At 48.2% G+C, this 21,737-nt stretch overlaps 7 protein-coding genes across 7 annotated transcripts; 4 read left to right on the plus strand and 3 right to left on the minus strand.

The window, feature by feature from the left end:
• Positions 1 to 833: 833 nt before the first annotated feature.
• Positions 834 to 1,860, minus strand: LY89DRAFT_547040 (uncharacterized protein; the record flags this gene model as incomplete). Its single annotated transcript, XM_018208257.1, has 3 exons — positions 834 to 1,134; positions 1,187 to 1,649; positions 1,701 to 1,860. Coding segments are annotated over 3 exons (924 nt in total), but the record flags the coding sequence as incomplete, so codon positions are not given.
• Positions 1,861 to 2,411: 551 nt separating this feature from the next.
• On the plus strand, positions 2,412 to 4,037 carry LY89DRAFT_748605 (uncharacterized protein). Its single transcript, XM_018221155.1, has 3 exons — positions 2,412 to 2,516; positions 2,574 to 3,232; positions 3,289 to 4,037. Exons 1-3 carry the CDS (start codon positions 2,457 to 2,459, stop codon positions 3,947 to 3,949), a joined length of 1,380 nt encoding a protein of 459 aa, XP_018071599.1. The 5' UTR covers positions 2,412 to 2,456; the 3' UTR covers positions 3,950 to 4,037.
• A 3,610-nt stretch (positions 4,038 to 7,647) lies between these two features.
• On the plus strand, positions 7,648 to 8,540 carry LY89DRAFT_669650 (uncharacterized protein; the record flags this gene model as incomplete). The annotated part of the gene is made up of 2 exons (XM_018213115.1): positions 7,648 to 7,786; positions 7,831 to 8,540. 2 exons carry the CDS (start codon positions 7,648 to 7,650, stop codon positions 8,538 to 8,540), a joined length of 849 nt encoding a protein of 282 aa, XP_018071600.1.
• A 508-nt stretch (positions 8,541 to 9,048) lies between these two features.
• On the minus strand, positions 9,049 to 11,207 carry LY89DRAFT_782413 (uncharacterized protein; the record flags this gene model as incomplete). The annotated part of the gene is made up of 2 exons (XM_018222577.1): positions 11,143 to 11,207; positions 9,049 to 11,096 (listed from the first exon to the last, which is right to left on the minus strand). The coding sequence occupies exon 2, from the start codon at positions 10,819 to 10,821 to the stop codon at positions 9,049 to 9,051; it is 1,773 nt and encodes a 590-aa protein (XP_018071601.1). The 5' UTR covers positions 10,822 to 11,096; positions 11,143 to 11,207.
• Positions 11,208 to 11,445: 238 nt separating this feature from the next.
• LY89DRAFT_707507 (MFS general substrate transporter) lies at positions 11,446 to 14,018 on the plus strand (the record flags this gene model as incomplete). Its single annotated transcript, XM_018217616.1, has 7 exons — positions 11,446 to 11,482; positions 11,722 to 12,127; positions 12,179 to 12,279; positions 12,326 to 12,495; positions 12,543 to 12,802; positions 12,849 to 13,495; positions 13,655 to 14,018. The coding sequence occupies 7 exons, from the start codon at positions 11,446 to 11,448 to the stop codon at positions 13,708 to 13,710; spliced, it is 1,677 nt and encodes a 558-aa protein (XP_018071602.1). The 3' UTR covers positions 13,711 to 14,018.
• A 505-nt stretch (positions 14,019 to 14,523) lies between these two features.
• Positions 14,524 to 17,674, plus strand: LY89DRAFT_585742 (putative pro-apoptotic serine protease; the record flags this gene model as incomplete). Its single annotated transcript, XM_018209337.1, has 3 exons — positions 14,524 to 14,852; positions 14,900 to 17,394; positions 17,445 to 17,674. 3 exons carry the CDS (start codon positions 14,524 to 14,526, stop codon positions 17,672 to 17,674), a joined length of 3,054 nt encoding a protein of 1,017 aa, XP_018071603.1.
• Positions 17,675 to 18,171: 497 nt separating this feature from the next.
• On the minus strand, positions 18,172 to 21,235 carry LY89DRAFT_585804 (uncharacterized protein; the record flags this gene model as incomplete). The annotated part of the gene is made up of 4 exons (XM_018209341.1): positions 18,172 to 18,651; positions 18,702 to 20,676; positions 20,726 to 21,066; positions 21,125 to 21,235. The coding sequence occupies 4 exons, from the start codon at positions 21,233 to 21,235 to the stop codon at positions 18,172 to 18,174; spliced, it is 2,907 nt and encodes a 968-aa protein (XP_018071604.1).
• Positions 21,236 to 21,737: the final 502 nt, after the last annotated feature.

Here is a 21,737-nt window from a genome sequence, read left to right on the forward strand (position 1 = left end):
CTACTTGGCGTACTTCTATGGGTATTACTCTATTCCCCCATCCTGCAGTTAGCCCTGATATGAATCCTATTGAGAAGTGCTGGAGGAGAATAAAACAAGCTCTCCATAGGCGCCTAAGGCAGCCAACAACTGAGGTTCAAATGGTTGTAGCAGTATTAGAAGAATGGGACAAAATTCCTCAGGAATGGATCAATGGGCTTATTGAGCAGCAGGACTTCTGGGTACACGACTTAATTAAGCGATGTGGCTGGTCTACAGCTAATTAATTAATAAAATTCATGATTCTGATGCCCTGAACGCACGGACTTTTGTCCCCATGTTCGTAACAGGGAGCAGTGGACTGAAATGAAGCTGCGAAGGAGTTACACAAAATCGGATGTCATTATTGAGCGGGCATAATAGTATCATGTTGCAGAGGAATCTTTCAAATAGAAAAAGTGGTATTAGTTTGCGCTCATATTTCTGCTTCCATTTACGTGCAATGGCTGGATGATTCGCCATGCATCAATGGGAGGTTGTACTCCTCACGGGCATGCCATAGCCACAGCTGTGTAACTCGCCGCATGCTTCCCTTCCTGGAATTAATCTTTACATTCAGAACAACCTGCTGTCTATCCCACAAGCGATCAAGCATTTCCAATGCCGCCATGTACTGCTAACCAGTACTATGCTCTAGCAGATCTCGAACAAGTATCATCAGCAGACCCTTCAGTAGCTAGACAACATCATTAGGTCTCAACCTCATCTTCGGGCGACATCATTTAAATTGAAATTATCGGCGTCAAGTCATTGTCCCTTGTCAACTCCAGATTATGTGCAGATCCACTGCTTGTTCTGATATTCTTTAACGTGAGCACTTCCGTTGGTCCCCTATTTCTTGACTCTGCATTTGAGCCCATTGATCCACTCGCTGTTGTATCTTGGCCACCGCTTGAAGATGAGCCATATATACGTTTGAGTGAAGATGCTATTATACTGGCTCGCTTGATGAGTGGTCGCAGGGTAGGAAGACAGGCGCAGACGATTGCTGTTCCAGTATGGACGGCAGACCATAGTTCTGCACGGGCGAAGGCAACGTTTTGGCTGCCTGGCCTATAGCCAAGAATCACTCGAACGAGACCAGTGACAATAACACTTGCGAGTTTTTAACCAACATGCAGTTGAGGGGATAAGGATATGTGCTCACAAGCCTCCGAGCGCAAAAATGCCAGCGACCAAAACCTTCTGCTGACGACGTAGCTGCAATCCAAGAACCATCCGCACGGGCAAGATGAGCAGTAGAGTGTCAATCACCAACTCCACAGCTCCCATAGACATCCAGTATATATTGAAATCGAAACAGTAGCCACTAGCACTTGGTCCAATCCAAAGTCTGTTCACAGGAATGCAGCTGACTATTGTTAAAACACTACCGATAAGCCACCAGATAAGTACCAGCGCACCGACGATTTGTGATTGAAGGAAGAATTCGTCAATGGGGAAGATCCGACGATACATAAAGAGTATGGAGATCTTAATTGATGTCACTACTGAGAAATACAGTGTGGCAGCAATGAATGACGTTTTGAGATATGTGGTATGTGGTGTGAAATCGAAATGGGGATCGTCTCGATTGATGGCTTGGCCTCCGTCTGGATCTTTTCTGACTCCTAGACAGTATCTGTCAGTTAAGAGATAATAGGGATTGCTGATAGATGTACCATAGAGTAGAATAGCACCAGTGGATAGCATGAAGACGAGACCAACAAGGATCCACCAGTCATCAGGACCATACCCAGCCTTGATCAAGCGGCGAGTCCAAAACCGCAAAGCAACAGAGATGACAGCCAATACAGAAACAATTGTAGATGCCGTCGTCGTGGCTGTCGACTGGGCCGACTCATGCTTGTCCATGACTGGTGCAAGAAGCAGAGTAGGTAATACAAGCCCTAAGAGAAGCTGGCTGAGCGTGGACGTGAAGAGGGAGACAAGAGCCTCTTATGGCTGTTATCATTCGAACCCGTACCACACACCATCTTGGGAGTGGATGCTGACCGAGTAAGAGGCTCGGGAGAAACATAAGGAAGAAGTGTCAGGGAGGAGGCACAATAGGGGGACAGCGAGGGAGAATAAAGCACAAGCAAGGCTTAGAGTACCTAAATTTGACAGACTTTTCTATCAATAGACTTTTTGAGGTATTACAAGACGGTTGTGGCCCGGAAGGATTTGACAGAGGGGTTGATGTACACCCGGGCTCATGTCGGTGTTGGTGCAACGCAAATGTTGCACTTTCCTTGAAAGTTTATTGAATGCCGGCTACCGCGACACAAGGCTCCAACGTCATCTCGCGAATCACTAAATGGGGCTAGAGCGTCGCCTGAGAGCCTCAAGAAAATGCTTTCGATCTCTTTTCCTTCCAACAACAACAACAACCTCAATGCCAGATAACCTGGTGAAAGGAAACACCCACCGCAAACATGGCTCCCAACATGCCCCAGAACTTGATCACTCAAAACAAAGCGATGAACATTGTCATTGTACGCACTCTGATCGCGATCAAAACAAAATTCAGATTATTCACTGACAATTCTTAGATCGGTGGTTCCAATACAGGTCTCATGAATGGCATCGTCCTCAAACGCCTCGGTCACAACGTCCACATCCTGGAGCAAAACACCCAATCTGAACGATCCGATCTCGCCGCTGGCATCACCACCCACCCTGAGTTTGACGAGTTCATGGATGTCTACAATCTTGTAAAGGAGCCATGGTTTGTCCAGAGTCCCGGCGTACAATGGCTGAACAAGGCTGGTGCTGTCACTCGTGAAGTGAAGAGACCCCTTAAGATGGCCTCCTGGGGTGTGATCTACCACCGCCTGCGTGCCAACTTCGATGGATTCGCCAGCGGCTTCTGTCCCAATCCCCCAGCTGCTGGAGAGAAGGATGGAACTGCAGAATTCGATCTCGGAAAGCGCGTGACAGGTTTAACTTACGCGGAGCATTGCGTGAAGGTGTCTTTTGAAGATATTCTCAATGGCGATAAGGCCGGAATTCTTGGCGCTGACTTGGTTATTCTTGCTGACGGTGCGAATTCCGCTTTGCGCGGTATGCTCTTCCCCGAAGTTGAGAGGGTCTACGTTGGCTACGTTGCATTCAGGGGAACCGTACCTGAGTCCGAAGTATCTGAGGAAACTAAGAAGGTATTCGATGCAAACCTTTCGTACTTTTGCTTCAAGTCCAATTATATTCTCCTGTAAGGTTTACGAGTACCCTCCAGCTCTCTATTGCTTCATGCTGATCAGTAATCAGGTACATCATTCCCGGAGCAGATGGATCCCTCGCACCAGGTCATCGTCGCTACAACTGGGTCTGGTACCACCCTTTGGCTGCCGCCTCCCAGTCCCTGACCGAGATTATGACCGACAGCTCCGGCACAGTCCACCGCAACACCCTCCCCATCGGCGGCATGAACCTCGATGCTTGGGCAGAATACAAATCGCTCGCCATGTCACAGATGTGCCCTCCCTTCGCTGAAGTCGTTGAGAAGACCACACAACCATTCATCACAGCCGTCAGTGACCTAGCCTGCCCCCGTGCAGTGACTATGGAAGGTCGAGTTCTCATAACTGGCGAGGCTCTAAACCTCGTTCGTCCGCACCTGGCTCTTAGTACCACTGGAAGTGCAAAGCAAGCTCTGTTGCTGGAGAAGGTCTTCCGCGGCGAGATGTCGATCGAGCAGTGGGAGAAGAACGTCTTGCATGAGGGTCGACTTAGTGCTTTGAAAACTAATGCGTTTGGAACTTACTTCCTGTATGGAATTCTGCCTGCTATTGGATGGGTTGCTAAGCTGCTTGGTGCCATGGTTGGTGCTATGTTGCCCTTTTCTTCGCTTCCAGCTCAATCATCTGCGAAAGAGGTGTCCAGCAAGCTTCACCCTGGCACAAGTCCTAAGTCTGGGGATACTGCATGATTGATTTTACAGAAGCCAATGTTTTTATGTATTAATCGTGCAGGCGTTTGCTTTGATGTTGGTAAGCTTACACTGTTGTGGATGGAAGCTGGGAGTTAGGCATAGATAAAACAGCATTGCTGCGCATCGAAATGAAACTAGGCAAACATCCAAACAATCAAAACATACACAATAATCAACATGACCAGATTGCGATGTATGACTCACAGCCTTGATATCCAATTCTCCCTTCAACAATTCCATAAGCGCCACCTCCTTTCCCAAACATCTCAGTATCCCATATACAAACCCTCCACTCCCCTTTCCTAACACTCTACACATAGTTAAAGGGAACTTACACAGTATAACAGGCACAGTAATCACGCTCCCATGCAACGCCTCGTAATAATGATAACTGCTAGCCTCGGGCCCGGCATCGCTAAAATAACACAAGCTTCATCCACGTCAAGATTTCGTCGGCTGTCATTTATATGATTGGTGGCAAAGTTGACCTCAGGGACGCCTTGAACAACATTGCCAATGCTCGCAACTTGATTCTTCTCGAAGCCGCAAAATTGGGTCCAACAACACTACAAATCTTGTTTTCTCTCGTTGTTCCTGACACTCTGAGATTGTTTGCCAGGTGGAAAAGTCAAAGAGAGACGAAGCTTGAAGTCAGTATACGCGAATGCTCCCAATCCGTCCACATCACTAAGTGCAATTACCCGACCCTGGAGACCCTAATTGGAAGCCGGTCATTTGCGAGCACGATTACTACTACGGTCAGGCTCCAAGCAGTGAATACGATTTGTGTCTTGTTGATTTCTTTATGGGTCCCTCTCTCCTCTCGGTGGGCAAGCTTCCCTAAAAGCTCTTAGGCAAAGCTGGATCACAGACTGCAAGGTTAACATTCCTTGGGGAATCTTAGATACCTTTAGCTTAGGATCATGGCCAGAGCTTTTAAAAGGTGCAAAGCCCACACTGTATCCTGAAGCGATCTATCTGCAAGCCTTTATCTCAAAGCGCCTATGCTGCGGATAGTGGCAATGCGGAGCAAGCAAGTCAGCCGCTGTTTGATAGATCAGGCTTTCCAACGATCCCGTTGACAGCAAAGGGGCAAAGTCGAACTGTAGGACATGCCAGGTGAGCTATTTTGTCCACTATCGAGTTATTCAACCTATATAGGGGTCCCAATATATGGACCCTTTCAAAGAGCGGCTACCTTAATTCATACTCGTACAGTCAAGACACGCTCTTAAAGGGCACAGCCAATCTAATATTTCCCGTCTCCAAGTTCGACTTCAACTGCTCATCTTTCTCGGAACATTCTATAACGGACAACTGGACACAGTATCTACCTCAGAACTCCACCGCTTCTATTGATGGCCTAGTAGACCGCTTCAAGACAGAAGGATCAAACTTCTTCTTAGCGACAGACTTGGATGACTTTACGGCGAATGGGAATCTAAACTGGGTTATCTTCGGATTATTTAAAGACACTGTAGTAACCTTGTAGCAATGTTCAGTAGCCCATACCTCGCGACATGTCTTTGTACAATGCAACGGTCATTTTTTCGGGATTACTCCATCCCCTTACTCTTGCCCTATCACTTCGGTTGGGCCTCCAGTTCCATCAAAATTAATAATTTGGCGGGAATACTCGGATGTTTTCTCCTATCTTTGGCCGCTCGTGGACCCCTCTCCAGAAAAAACATCGACCAGGACTGAGATCTTCCTTTCGTGTGGTAATGCCACGATCCCAGAGGGTGATAACTCAATAGTGAATCTCTCACTAGTTGACCCGATCACCTTTTCGACACGACTGACTACTGCATTCAATACTTACTGGTTGGCATCTCTCTTTTCGGAAGTTGAATTTGGAGTTTCCACTCCTAGAACCAACGCGACCACAACGCTAACAAGGCATTTGCCGTTTCCGATTGTGGAGTGCGATTGGCTCTTCTTTAGTCTTCTCCTGCTGACATCTGCTGGGCTTTTGTTTTGCTTGGTGTTCGGTATATGGCTTCGATTTCAACTTAATACTCCAGACATGATGGGTTATGTCTCTTCAATGGTAGCTAGCAATGACTTCGGCGACTCCCAACGGAAATATGAGTGAAACTCGGTTCATGGGCTCGAACCAAAAAGTTCAAGGATGTGCACCTGACAATTGATAGTCGCGGACAGATCATGTGCCAACGAGGGTGAATGTCCTAACCATTCCTGTTGATCCTCTTGACAAATCAACGCAATAGGGGAGTTATTAGGCAAGTTAGTGTATTTATCGTCAGACGTTTTGTAGCTCGATACAAGTTTCACAAAGTTCACACCTCCCATGTAATCTTCATAAAGTGTAATACTACTTTTGGGCTTTTCTAATAGTATGAATCTTCTCGGCTCCCTGCTAATCTTTCTGTCTAGGGGAAAAGGGCGAGTGACACGATACCGGTATCTTGAGATTCTTTCGCACTCTTGTTCGCCTAGGTTTGACTGAAGATCAACATACGGGTTCAAATCTTGTGATCTTAGGTGCACTATTGATCCGAATTGCAAATTATCACGCGGACCAGTGCTGAAACTCCACCAGCTCAAGCTTAAGCGAAAGAAAAAGGGGTCAAGGTGCTACCAAAGTTTCCAGCGTCCGGGTTAATTGAATTGTCCCAAGTCTTCATTTACTTCCGCGCGATCTACCTGGAATTTATATTGTAGCAATCAGTGGTATGTAATGATTATGGAAAGTGTTTTTGCTCTCGGCCAAAGCCAAGGTCTGCAATTCCACAATCCACTTCTTCCTCGAAATCTGGGGCCATGCAGTATCTCCCAAGTATCAGATGTCCAACTGGTATTCAAGACGGGGTTGGCACGTGGATATCATGATGAGTAAGTTTGAGTTTAGCGAGATAAGATCTTCCGCAAATTTTGCACCACGGTTTCCATTGCGACGACTTCCACGATTAGAAAGATGCTCATAGTTGCGTGTCGCACCTTGATCCAGCCCAGTCATTCTGTTTCGTCACCGGGCGTCTCCCGCAAAGCTTGATGCCCTTGGGTTCGGACGATATCCCACTTGAAACACTGCATACCCGCAGAGCACACCCTTTCAGGGCAACGATGCGGAGGCTGTGTTGATATGTAAAATTTGCTTCACTCAGGCCGCGTCAAATTCCACGTGTGGCGAGCGCCGCTGTTGATTAGACTAGCATCCACAAGCGTGGGACGGTGGAACGAGTGCAGCCCAGCTTGATGGCCCAAGTAACCTTGACAGGCTAGGGGGCGTCGTGTGCGCGTTCCCTTTCTCCTTTGCCTAGCCACGAATCAAATCTTTGCGCAATTATGAGGACCACTGTCTTGCAGTTCCTTCCTCTATTGGAGTCGAGCAGTCACTCGGGCGAGTATCGTCGGTTCCGAAATGCTGGGGTAGGTCTGGACCTTGCAAGTTGGATGCAACGATGCTTCTGCTCCATATCTGCGTAATGCAACCACGACTACGTTTGAATAAAAGAAGCTGATCCCTATTTAGAGAGTCTTGGCATTCTACACGGGCCGTGGAGTGGCTGTCAAGCCAATTGCTTGATTTGTACTTGTAGCCAAGGAAGTATGCTTTGATTTGTTTGATCTTCTGCCCATCTGCTTTTTCTTGCATTTTTGGTACTTATCTTCTTGCATTCTCACGTTCTGTTCTTGAGCCTGCAATCTGTTCTACACTCTCTCACATCAAAATGGCGTTCTCATCGAAATACAGCCCAAAGCCTATCACGGACATCTTCACCAGCGACACAGATATCAACAGGCGAGAATGTCGCAGAACTGTTCCTATGAAGGTTCTCATTTTGGGACTTGGACGTACAGGAACGGCTTGTAAGTATTTTCCTCAATTACTTGACTATTCTAATCTTTTAAAGCAATGAGAGCTGCCATGCAACAACTCGGCTACGTCGACACTTACCACATGATGTCTTGTTCAATCGAGAATCCTCCTGATGCTCTTATGTGGATGGATGCTCTTGCTGCAAAATACGACGGAGTCGGAACTCCATTCACACGCGATGATTGGGATCAGTTGCTCGGAAACTGCCAAGCTGTCTGCGACTGGCCAGCGGTAGCATTCGCAAAAGAACTTATCGAAGCATACCCTGAAGCCAAAGTCGTTCTGACGAACCGAGATGTCGATTCTTGGCACGCATCCACAATGCGAACCGTCTTCTGGAGAGTCACCGACCCGGAATTGAGATGCCTCCAGTACGTGAGCTGGGCAGCTGGCATGTACTATCCCATGCTGAAGAAGTTCTTTGATACCTTCTTCGAGGGCAATTTCGAGCACAGTGGCAAAGAGGTCTTCAAGAGACATTACGAAGAAGTCCGGAACTTGGTTCCAAAGGAGAATCTATTGGAGTTCAAAGTCACTGATGGCTGGGAGCCACTTTGCCAATTCCTCGGCGAGCGAGTTCCAATGGGCTCTAAATTTCCCAACGTCAATGACAACCGCGATTTCGTTTCCCGATCGCGCAGGAGGAACCGGATGCAGATGCTGAATGTGGTGGTCAAGTTCTTGGAGATGTTGGCATTGGCCGTCATGTGTATTTTCCTTGTCTCTATGCTTTGGCGCTTGTAAATGATTGGTTCGCATTCGGAGTTCTAGGGTTGATGGAGGGGTCGGCGAGACCTGCATATACCAAATATATTCCCTGTATCATATGAAGCCAAGACGCTTGAGCAATCTTGCTCAAAATGTACCACTGCGCCTATCTTTTCCCATCCACGATCAAGCGACTGCATCAATATTCATCTCAAACCCAATCAACTATGTCATTACTCGTTCAGGAGAATAATTCGGGACGGGCCACGCGTTCAACCACTAGAAACCTTGGCACGGGCCTTCTTCCCCTTGTCCTGAGCCTCCATGATTGATACCGTGCCGAGAGCCCGCCTCTTTTCGCCTCGTCAATTCCAACACTACGGTTGGATGCTTCCCACGATACGGAGTATGCACGAGCCGATAAAGTCATGCACCTCACTTGCATCACATCAAAGCAGTAGGTGTAATCGACTGTAGTCAGAGACGTCATCTGGTGTTTTGAGGCCGTTTCTTTGAAGTACATGCTATACAGAATGTGGCTAGTCTAGTCAAGCCGGATATCATCGAGACGCTGGAAAGCTATTGAACTTCTCCTTAACCGCCGTCTACGCCAAACAACTCTTGCTTCTCTCAATCCAACACACAAACCTCCCAAGGAACAGAATCCCAGCATTATCTTCAGCCACCAAGTATCCCCCTCTTCGATTCTCAGGGGCGGTAAGGACCATGTCTGCGTCGGATTAATGTCGGTTCCAGGGTCTGCAGTGGAATTGATAACGGGATCGATTACCTTCTCCAACGTGAGGTCCAAAAGCCCGCCCACCCCAAGGATTTTGAAGTTTGAATTGAGAGCTAGCACCCTCATGTATCGCGGATATGCCGCATTGATATCAAACTCTGTCTCGAATCCAACTTTCAAGATTCGATTCAAATCTACCCATCCCGCGCCATCTACTTCATCTGCACCTTGTAGAACCCATTCGTTGACCTCAGTGGCTCCGTTCCAACTGACATAGAAGCTCCAGCCCCCATCCTCGTTCTGTAAGATCGCCACGTTAGGAGAGGTAGTAGGCCAGCCGTGCCAACCGTACTTGTAGGCTCGATATGATTGTACTTCTCCAGCACCGAAACGACTCTCTGCTCCGAAGTGTGCATCGCACAAAACAGTACCGTTGTGCGAATATTCGGTGAACGCGGCTGTGTTTCCATATCCCATGAATGCATTCCCATTCGGGAGAGTCTGGAAGGATCCCTGGGAGATTCCATGGATGTTGTGCGGGTTCTTGTAAACTGCCACTAATTTTACAGTCATCCTCTCTTCGTCAAGCTCCAAGCGTAAGCCGCGAGTATCTGCAATGTCTGGATGCGGGTCGTCGACTCCATTGTCAAACATTGTGACTGTGGTATGGTCATCAGACCAACGGCCGTCGTGTTGGTATGCGAAATTGGTAGCTTGGCCATCCGAGAGATCTTCAAACATGTTTCTCTTCCCCCCAATAATCCAAATGACTTCGCCACTGGAACCGTTGATGTAGGTGAGGCTGTGCATGTACCGACTTGACGTGAGGTAGTTTCCTTTGTAATCCTTGGCGATGCTGTTCATGTGAAAGAAATCGAAGGCTCGTCCAATCACTCCATCGTCGTCAATTGGCCGGAAGGTGTCGGATACTTTGTAATGATCTGAGGCCCTCCATTGAAAGATAAGCTCTCCTGTCTCGATATCGACTTCCTGTATTAGACAGTCCCATATCTCTCCCATGATAGGTTTCCCAAGCTCTGCAAGATCTTTGTTGATGACTTGGTAAACTGTCATCAGCGCGGTTCCATTTTCTGTGAGGCGGAAATCGTGTAGGTCGGCATCAAGTCCTCCAGCAGCTCCAATCTTCTTGAACACTTTATAATGCTTGTCAAGCATGAAATAGAAACCAGCGCCATGCCCACCAACAGCATCGTTCCCTGCCCAGAAAGTAAGGTAGCTTTCACCATTGTATTCTTGAACCATCAGGTTGTAAATCTGCTGGCCCTCCCACGAGCTTGTCCATACCAGGTGTCCACCTTGGTCGAGAATGACTGCATTGGGTTCGCTTGTAAGAGGTCCTCGTGGCGTGAAGAATGTATATAAGTCGAAAGCGCATTCTGAGCTGGATTGAAGGACGTTGAGATGGGGTGAAACTAGGTCCGTGCTTCGATACTTTTGTACTGGATAAACTCCATATTCCGCAGCATCAAAATGCTCATCATTGTGGAAGACATCCTCATCTGACTGACAACGAGAGACTGCAAGAACGAGGAAAAGAAAAACAGACGATAAATTCATAGCATCGAACAAAGAGGGGGAGGGAAAGAATGGAAGTCAAGCTTCAAAAAAATATTTGATCTGACAGGAGATAGCTGCAGCGCCAGCCGGCCAATCTTGATGATACCAAGCCATTACCTATGGAAGCTTGGCCACGAGGGCACTAATAATGGAAGTGATACCGTGGATCTATCTCAAGTTGCAACGAAGCAGACGACGTGTTGAAACACAAGCTTATCGGGACCGATGTCGTAGACGCATGAGGTGGCTGCTTCTCCACACAGTCCCTACGGTTCATGAGAATCGTTATGTGTGACGAGGCGGAAGTGTACATCCCTGGTTTTCATCTTCTGTGCATAAGAATAGACCATTCGAGGTGGTGGTGATCCCAGGCCCGCGAGTCGTTTGGGTGCGTGGAGAAACGACGCGTGTACAGCTTCCAGGTTTTGAACCAAGGGGATAGGTCACGTGCAGCTGCTGCATCTATCCCTGTTCCAAGGTTCCTCAGAGACGAGCGGAGTCACAGTGCCTCTCAAGCTTTAATCTGATCTTCTCAGTGGCGACCAGGAGTGGGTGTGAACGTCTGCGGTCAAATATGCCAAGCCTCCCAGACCTTGCTCATCTTGCAGGGTGACCTTTTAAGTCATGCCGAGGAACCGTTATCGTGGATGTTCATCTCACAGTCGGTCTTTCTTTCTTTCTTTCAATTTGATTTCTCTCCAGCCTTGCCTTTCCAATACCCTCCAATTTTCTTCCTTTTTGTTTGAGTTCTGTTTAGTGTCATGGAAAAGCATGCCAATTTTTACAACTATGCGAACACTTCGCAAATGAATCTTCCAAAGAGGAGGAATTCGATGGCGGCACAGAATTTCGCCAAGTTTCCACTATTGGACGACGTCGAAGATGAAAATTGCGATATAGAAGCTCAAGCCAAGCCAAAGTCACAGCCGGTGACATGGATGTCATTACCCAGGAAAGATCAACTCGTCATTCTATTCTTGTGTCGACTTGTGGATTTCCTTCAAGTGGCGTCTTTACAGGCATATGTCTTTTACCAACTCAAAAGCTTCGACCCATCACTTACAAATGCACAAATTTCGACCCAGGCGGGAATTCTCCAGGGTTGTTTTACCGGGGCACAGGTTCTGACAGCAATCCTATGGGGAAAGGCAGCAGATGCGAGCTGGTGCGGAAGGAAGATGGTTTTGATCATTGGACTTGCTGGTACCGCTGTCTCGTGTCTCGGTTTGGGATTCGCGAATACCTTCTTCTGGGCCGCTTTCTGGCGTGCAGTGGGTGGAGGAATTAATGGTACGGTTGGAATAATGTAAGTCCCGCAGGAATATGGGACTTGATGCACGCAAGCTGACTTTCTCAGACGGACAATGATTGCTGAAATAACCAAGGAGAAGAAGTATCAATCGAGAGCGTTCTTAATTCTGCCCATGAGCTTCAATGTGGCTGGAATAGTTGGTCCAAGTAGGTATATCTGAGTTGTGAAGATACTTTGAACTGACATTGCTAGTTATGGGTGGCCTCCTCGCGGACCCTGCAGCAATTATGCCTGATATCTTCGGTCCAGAGGGATGCTTAGGATTCAGCTTTCTTGAGGACTATCCATATGCTTTACCATCCTTTCTCAATGCGTTCTTTTTGACCATAACCACGTACATCGTTTTCTTCTTTCTCGAAGAGGTAAGGAGTTCCTGTCATAAGTTAGAGCACGTGCTAACAATCGAAAGACTTTGAAGGAGCGTCGAGGAAGATTTGATCTCGGACTACATCTGAAAGCTCGCTTCTTTCGATTGCTTCGGGGAAGGTCGAATCCCGAGGGGTACTCGCAAGTGCAAATGTGGGATGATCCAGAAGTGCCTTTAACAAACTTTGACGATAAACCTGCCCAGAAGAAGCAGGTGACACGTCGGTTGCCGTTCAGCCGTATTTGGACACGCAATGTCATCTTCACTTTGATAACTGGGGCATTTTATGATTTCCATCTAGGGTCAGTATGCTTTGTACTCGAAGAAACTTCCACTAACAAAGTATAGTGCCTTCACCAACTTATGGACGCTGTTCCTTTCAACGCCCCGCTTCCTTGCCGCCGAATCAACATTCAAACGAGTTCTTCCCTTCATCTTCACTGGCGGCCTCGGTATGCCAGCAGCAACTGTGGGGATTGCAACCTCAATTCTCGGCATGTTGGGTATGCTCCTTCAAGTGTTCTTGTACCCACCTGTGCAAGCTCGCCTCGGAACGTTGAGATCCTTCCGGTACTTCTCAATACTCTTTCCTCTGGCTTACTTCGTTGCGCCATACCTTGCCGTTCTACCGTCATCAACTGTAGCACCAGCTGCTGCATCAGGTGCATTCATTTGGATTGGGATCATTCTGGTCTTGCTATTGCAGGTCACGGCTAGGACATTCACCTTGCCAGCAACTATCATCCTACTCAACAATTGCTCCCCTCATCCCAGTGTTCTTGGAACTATCCACGGTCTTGGGCAGAGTGTATCAGCAGGATTTAGAACTGTGGGGCCTGTGGTAGGAGGATGGGAGTATGGCAAGGGTCTGGACATTGGTGTGGTAGGAGCCGCGTGGTGGGGAACAGCAATCATGTCGGCTGCGTGTTGTGTTACCGCGCTTGGAATGCATGAAGGCAGTGGGCATGAAGTTTTCTTGGAAGGCGAACAAGATGGTGTAGAGGGTGAGGCTTTGTTGAGTAGGGCTGTTGGTCCACACTCTCCTGGAATGTCAAATGGAAAAGTGGGGAGTGAAAGCAGAGACCATCAGGCTTGAGGTCCTGTCTGGCTTTCAATCTTGGATTCTTTTGTATATATCAACTCACACTATGAAGAAAGTGGTAGAAAATCGGACTCCACAATGATTGTTGCTGGGTGGATGGTAGCTTGAGGTTGAAAGTCTCGGTCCTGGAAGTTCAAGACCCGCCCGGACAACGAGGTTGAGATTCACCAACCCGTCCTGCATAATGTCAATAGTAACATTAAGCACCGATGCAGCATTGCGACTCAGCCACACTCCTAGATGACAGTATGCTTCTGTAACGGAGATGAAGCAACCGTGGTAGGGCCTGAGAAGGTACTGATTTCTTGTGGTAAAGCTTTATACCTCCCGGAGTGGTGACAAGAAGCGATAGATCGCATCAAAACATACTTCCCGTGGGATTGTTGCATTCAAACACGTCGTTGGTAGTACTGAAGAATGAGGTTGTTGATGAAATGGAAGGAAGAAGTCTCCCGTTCCGTGCTCACGGCGAGCAGAGCAAACGTGGCCCGTGCAACCCATGCTAGTGCAGTGCTAGCTTGCCGCATTCTTCGCCTGTGCAACTCTTCTCGACGACCCTTGTGACGACCAGAAACCTCGTCCTCCAAACCTCAATACCACCCCCTCTGACATCTCCCCTCGGCGTCTTTGGTTCTTTGCATCTGTTTCCTTCCTACGCTCCTTCACTGTGAACATTGGGGTCTTTTCGGCGCGCTCTGCTGGATGAATAGAGTGTTTATCTCGTCATTGAGGTGCTTCTCTCAGCCTGTCGCACATTACAGACCTGCCCGCCTTGCGTCTGCGCACAGTTTTCTAAGTTGGTCCCACAATCACAAGCATTCAGATCGTCAGACTACGAACGTTACCTCTCCCGTCTCCCATCCCACTGCTCAGGTGCGGACAATCACTACAACTTCCTTTCACAGCTTGCAGGCTTCCACGATGAACGGCGTCAATGGAGCGGCACGGGCGAAGCGGAAACAACATCCAAGTTCTGTCGACGAACGTCCTCAGAAGCAGCACAGAGCAATCAATGGCAAAGATTCGGCAGGTCAGAACACACCTGAAGTCGGCATGAGGTACGAAGACGAAGAAATCGAGGAGGAGACTAGGATCATTCCGGGCATGGCAGACACAGCAGAGTGGCAAGCTTGTATTGAGAATGTAGTTCGGAACGTGGTCTCCATTCGTTTCTGCCAAACCTGCTCCTTTGATACAGATCCAGCTTTGACCAGTGAAGCAACCGGCTTTGTGGTGGATGCGGAAAGAGGGTAGGTTTTGTTGACTCATAAGGATACAATGGTGCTGACTTGCGCAGATATATCATGACAAATCGGCATGTGGTGGGATCTGGACCCTTCTGGGGATACTGCATATTCGATAATCACGAGGAAGTCGATGCCTACCCTGTCTACCGCGATCCCGTTCACGACTTCGGTATCCTTCGATTCGATCCTAAAGCTATCAAGTACATGCCAGTGGCTGCGTTAACACTGAGACCAGACCTCGCCAAAGTTGGTGCCGAGATCCGAGTGGTGGGTAATGATGCTGGAGAGAAGCTCAGTATTCTTTCGGGGGTTATCAGCCGACTAGACAGGAACGCTCCGGAATACGGCGACGGTTACTGTGATTTCAATACGAACTACATTCAAGCTGCGGCCGCGGCAAGCGGAGGAAGCTCTGGTAGTCCAGTCGTGAACATTGATGGTTATGCGGTTGCACTGCAAGCTGGAGGACGCAGCGACGGCGCAGCTACGGATTACTTCCTACCTCTTGATCGACCTCTGCGGGCACTGAAGTGCATCCAAGAAGGAAAGCCAATCACACGTGGTACAATACAATGTCAGTGGATGATCAAGCCTTTTGACGAGTGCAGAAGACTTGGCTTGACTTCAGACTGGGAGAGCGCAGTACGGAAAGGGTTTCCCAAAGAAACTGGTATGTTGGTGGCTGAAATCGTCTTACCAGAAGGCCCATCGGACACCAAGATCGAGGAAGGTGATGTTCTGATTAAAGTCAATGGAGAGTTGCTCACGCAATTTGTCCGGCTCGACGATATCCTTGATTCCAGTGTTGGCGAGAGCGTCAAGATCTTGGTTCAGCGTGGAGGCGAGGACATGGAAGTGGAGGTTTCAGTGGGCGATCTTCATGCAATTACCCCAGACCGGTTTGTCTCAGTTGCAGGGGCCAGCTTTCACAATCTGTCTTATCAACAAGCACGATTGTATGCGGTGGCTTGCAAAGGCGTCTTTGTCTGTGAAGCTACTGGATCGTTCCGATTTGAGAGTACAGACAATGGCTGGATTATACAGACCGTTGACCACAAGAAGACTCCAGACCTCGATGCTTTCATCGAAGTTATGAAAGACATTCCGGACCGCTCAAGAGTTGTTGTCACGTACAAGCACCTGAGAGATCTTCACACTCTGAACACAAGTATCTTGCACATCGATCGCCACTGGTCGAGCAAGATGAGGTTGGCTGTTAGGAATGACATAACCGGCTTGTGGGACTTTACAGATCTTGCCGACGCTCTACCTGCTATACCTCCTGTCGCACGATCTGCGACCTTCATTCAGCTTGAAAACACTCAGCATCCGGCAGCTGCTGATGTCGTGCGTAGCTTTGTGAGGATTATGTGCCAGATGCCCGTCAAACTCGATGGCTTCCCTCGAAACAGGAAATGGGGTATGGGTGTTGTCATTGATGCAGAGAAGGGTTTGGTGGTTATCTCGAGAGCAATCGTACCTTACGACTTGTGTGATATCACGATTACAATTGCAGACTCTATCCAGGTGGAGGGCAAAGTTGTATTCATGCACCCGTTGCAGAATTACGCCGTCATCAAATACGACCCTTCCCTGGTGGATGCCCCAGTTCAGAGCGCCAAATTGAGCACAACTCATGTCACTCAAGGTGCATCGACTTACTTTGTTGGCTTCAACCAGAACATGCGGATCGTCATCGCGCAGACCACAATCACGGATATTACTGCTGTTGCCATCCCTGCGAATTCAGGTGCTCCTCGATACCGAGCTGTCAATGTTGATGCCATTACAGTTGATACCAGCCTCAGTGGCCAGTGTGGAAGTGGAGTATTGGTTGGAGAGGACGGAACTGTGCAAGCATTGTGGTTGACCTACCTTGGTGAACGTTCGCCGATCACTCAGAAAGACACGGATTATCACCTTGGTCTTGCAACTCCAACACTTCTGCCTGTCATTCGACAAATCCAAAGTGGTGTCCAACCCAAGTTGCGAATGCTCAGTGTCGAATTCAGCGCCATCCAAATGAGCCAAGCCCGAATCATGGGTGTATCCGAAGAGTGGATCAAGAAGGTCGCAGAAGACAATGCGTCACGACATCAACTCTTCATGATTCGCAAAAGAACCTTTGAGCGTGGCGAGGAACAGAAGGGTCTGATCGAAGGAGATGTTATTCTTTCCTTGAACGGCAAGATCATCACCAGAGTCTCTGAGCTGGATGTTATGTACGACCACAAAGTTCTTGATGCCATCATTATTCGTGATTGTGTCGAATTGAAGGTCAAGATTCCCACGGTTTCAGCAGATGATTTGGAGACCGATCGGGCAATCAGCTTCTGTGGTGCTATTTTGCATAGACCTCATCATGCTGTCCGACAACAAATCAGCAAGCTTCACAGTGAAGTGTATGTCTCTGCTCGTACGAGAGGAAGTCCGGCTTACCAATATGGTCTTGCTCCAACGAACTTCATTACTCATGTCAATGGGAAGCCGACGAAAGATCTGGAGTCATTCCTCAAGGCTGTGGTGGGAATTCCCGACAATACTTGTAAGTGTTTCGTCTGGCAACCTGAATGTTCAGTCTGACAACATGAATAGACTTCCGTCTCAAAGCAATGACCTTTGACAATGTACCTTGGGTCATCACCATGAAGAAGAACGACCATTATTTCCCCACAATGGAGTGGATCAAGGATGCGGCCGAGTCTTGTGGGTGGCGTCGTGTCACTTACGAGCAAGGAAAGGCAGTTCAAGGCGAGGGCCACGATGGAATCAACGTTATCGCTGGTGATACCTTCGATATGGATGAGGATGTTGGTGGAATATAAGGGGAAGGATTGAGATCAAGGTGGAGAGTGATAGGGTTGGATGAAGCCAATGCACAGAGTACCTTGTTTATGGATGTTCAAGTATAGGATGGCGCAGTCGATAATTTTGCATCTCCTGCCTTAGAGGAGCCATAAAGGTAGTCTCAGAGACATGGGAAATATACCCAATTGCATCTTCTCAGTCACGTACCCCTGCAGCCAACGTGAAATTCCTCCCAGGCTACTCATGAAAAATTGAACCATGCTTGATTTATGCCCATGTTTTATCTTCATATGTCCAGATTCCCAAGACGACAAATAGGTATCAGTGTATGAGTCCTCCCTTGCTTGATATGATGCCCGTGAGCCCAGCAGTCAGATACACCCAAACGCTCTCGCTACTAATCATAAGCTCGTAATAGATAGAATAATGTGCAAGTTAATGGCTGCATCTTGCTGGTCCTTTTCCCCACCACAATGAAAGGCCTTCCGGATCTTCAAGAATTCGTGCTGAAATGTCATAGCCGCCCTGAAAGAACGTCCTTCTCAAAGATCCTAACTCCAGTGACATCACAGAATCTGACGCCTTCAACTGTCTCAATCCTGAGTCCCGACTTACCCAATCCGTCTTCTTCGTCCGAACTCTCCCCGAAGTCGAAGTAGGCAGTCGCATGATCCCAGCTAGAGTTTGGCCCAGAGGTTCCGAGCTCCAGCTCTGCCAAGGTACTTGAGCTGATGAGATCAAGCTCCTTTGCTTTCCCTTTGCCCTTACCGTCCTTGGTTGCCTTCTTGGGTGTTGACTTGCGACGAGCTAATCGTTCAACTGAAGCTTCAAGGGCCAAGTACTCCAAGTTCATGCCAGGGTTGTGAGATACGATGTCCACAGTAAATTTGCGGAACTCACGCATGACCCAAACACAAGTATCATCAACTCGAAATTGGATGGTATGAATGGCGCGGAGAGATTCCATTTTAGGCATAGATTGAAGGAGAGCATGCTATTATTCTGTTAGTGGATTTCATGGGAGCGAGTAAATACGTGACATACCATGGTACGAATGCCAAAGCTGCAAGCCAATTCTTCCAACACCTTAGCTTGATGGCAGAGTAGCACTATCGTCTTGACGTCTAGATCCCATTCTGCTCCAGCGTCGTTGCGAATCATTAGCACCTTGAGCGTGCTAATATGCCTCTTGAGAACTACTCTGCGAATCTGATCGATGGTTACAGTCGTCTTCGCAGCAGTGCTTTCGACCCGAGCCTTGGCTGTGCGCTCCAGCATAAACAATTCGGTCAACAAGTCCAGATTAGCGATGAAAGCCAGGAGCGGTAATGTGACGTTGTCTGTGTGGATTTTCTGTAGAGGCAAGGCTGATACCTTGTTTTCTCGCGCCAGCATATTCCAGAATTGGATTTGTGGACCAACATTCAATAGGGTGATACTCCGAAGGACATGGATGTCAATGGCTCGAGACAGGATTGAGGCTTTGATGGGCACGAGATATATTGCAAGAGATGTGAGGGTGAGGCCACGAGTATCTCGAATATACTCCGTCATGCGGACGTCAATGGTAGATGAGGTCTTCAATTCATCGATATGGTCTGTGACTTCTTGCATTTCTCTCTGCAAGTCTTCAACTCGTTTCGAAACTCGCTTGAATTCCGCCTCTGCTTCCGCAATAGTTTTATAATCGATGTCTTGGACGGAGCCAGATTGCAGCTTCAGCTTGAAATCTTCCATGCGCTTTCGAAGTAGCTCCCCCTGTTTGGCGATATCATCATGGGAGCTTCGAATGGCAAGATGGTGATCCAGAATATGTAATTTCGTGACCCAATTGATACTGTCCACCTGGAATGTCGACGATTGTTCTGCCTTTTGTGTGTCATTCTCTTCAGGTTGACTCTCGGTGCTGGGCGCCTCGAAATCGATGACCAACTCTTTGCCTTCTGGCTCTTCGACATCAATATCTTCGGGATTGGGAAGTCCAGGCTCCGGTTCACCAGTCCTCTTCTTGCGGGTTTCAGGGTCGTCGAAGAGACCGGGTTCCTCCGAAGCAGCACCACTCATCAACACATCATCTCCGCCATTCATGCTCGCGCTGGATGATGCTGGAGTAGCTTTTGTCGTACTGCTACCGTCACTCCCAGTTGTAGAGGATTTGCCTTTCCCCTTGTCGATGCTTTCAATGTACATTGCTGCGGCTTTTTCGATCATTGCCAGTGTCTCCTTTCCTTCGATACTTACCTCACTACCAGGTTTGATGTGAGCCATCAGTGTAGCAGCCACAGGAGCAAGGCTTCGAATGAACTTTCTCTTCGGGTCTTCGTCCGACTTTGTGACCTTTTCAGGCTCAGTAGTCGCAACTTTCGACTTTACAACCTTCGCTTCCAAGCCAAAAACTCGACCCAAGACTGCTTCTTGTCTTTTCTTTTCTTGTTGTGCGCTCAAAGCCTTCGCGCTCCCATTGAAATTCGAAGCTGGCATCGATGTATTTGCAGGAAGATTTGGTGGTGGCATTCCTCCAAGTCCAAAATCATCTTCTTGGTCAGAGTCGTCATCCGAGTGGACATCTGGTGGTGGTTTCCGAGATCTGTTTGCCAGAGATTCTGAGAAGGATAGCTTCAGTGTACTCAGAGTCGAAGAGCAGTTTTGTACGCAGACTTTTAGTTCGTCGATGTAGTCCAGTGTGTCCATGTCCAAGATTGAGAGGGTTCTTAAATTCTTGAACCCAGAAAGCGTTAGAGGTATTGTCTGAATACTAGGAGCATTCTTGGGGCTGGATTTTGTCGAGATCTTGCTGCCAAGGGAGAATGAATTGGGAGTATTAGGTCCATATAACCCGAGGGGTAAAGGTGTGGGATCTGCACTGTTTGGATTGGTGGTTGGTAGCAATATTGGTAAGGCTGGAGGAGCTTGGTAATTCGAAGGGCCCGCCTGCATCCGTAATTGCAGATGTTGGAGTGCCTGGATCTGATGTAACGCCTTGAATACTTGACGACTAAGCTCAACACGAATGTCCCATCTGATCGAGAGTAAGTACAAGAAGTTGTTCTCGAATTAAGGCTACTGACTTGAAGGTCTCCAATGCCCGAGCTTTGCGCAACGTCAGGTGCAGCAATGTGTTCATGAACTTGCCGCAGCTCACATCGTACAGATAATGGCGATATGCACGCTCGCCCTTGTCGCCTACACTTACCGTCTCCAATATGATCTCTCGCAGATGCTTGGCGTAGTCGTAGTCGCTGGTAACCAAGGTATCTAATCCGCCTGCCAGCCCGTCGATTGGAGATTCGTTCGCCGGATCATCTTCGTCGGGAAAGACTATGTGAAAGGTTCGGTACAATTGCTCTGCGGCCAGGTCTCGGAACTGCTTGCAAACAAGGGAGAGGGCAATGAGATCTGCGGAGGAAGCCTGCGGGGAAACGATCAGCTTTGAACGAGCCGGGTTGCGCCAGTAGATGGGATAGTACATATTTGAGGATATCCTTCTGCGTTTCAGATGGCAGATCCAATATTGAAAGTTTCGTAGAGCTCGAAATTGAGGTGGGTATTGCTGAGGGGATCTCGGTGATTTCGGCCATGATGGTGTTGGTATTGTTGGAGTTTAGAGGCTCCAAGCCGAGAGCGTCGAGAACTTGATCAAAAACATACTCTTGATCAAGTTTGATAATGGGAGTTGTCGTCTTTCTTCTGGATTGCTTGCTGGGAAGGGCCGGCATGGCAGAGAAGAGAAGAGGGGAAGAAGAGGAGAGGAGAGAGTTCTTGGTGTGAGATGGATTGAAGGGACAGGTCGGTTATCAGTGGACGTGGGCGTTTCGATTAGCATGGGCCTGTAGAGATTTCGTGGGGATGACAGGCGACGGCGTGGATGCTGGTGCTGATCTGATCGACGGGAAGTGGAGAGGCAGGCAACTCAAGGCGATTTTGCTGAACCCTGCAGGAAGAAAGGATGATTATCTGGCAAACGGATTGATGCTGTAATAAATTTCGGGATCTTTCTTTTTTCGTTGTTGTGAAAGGTGGATTAGAGAGTTGTGCAGGCAGCCGCGAGGCTGAGAGCCAAAAATTCAAGGATAGCACGGT

This window comes from Mollisia scopiformis (genome assembly GCF_001500285.1).
Source record: "Mollisia scopiformis unplaced genomic scaffold LY89scaffold_12, whole genome shotgun sequence".
NCBI classification, from domain to species: domain Eukaryota; kingdom Fungi; phylum Ascomycota; class Leotiomycetes; order Helotiales; family Mollisiaceae; genus Mollisia; species Mollisia scopiformis.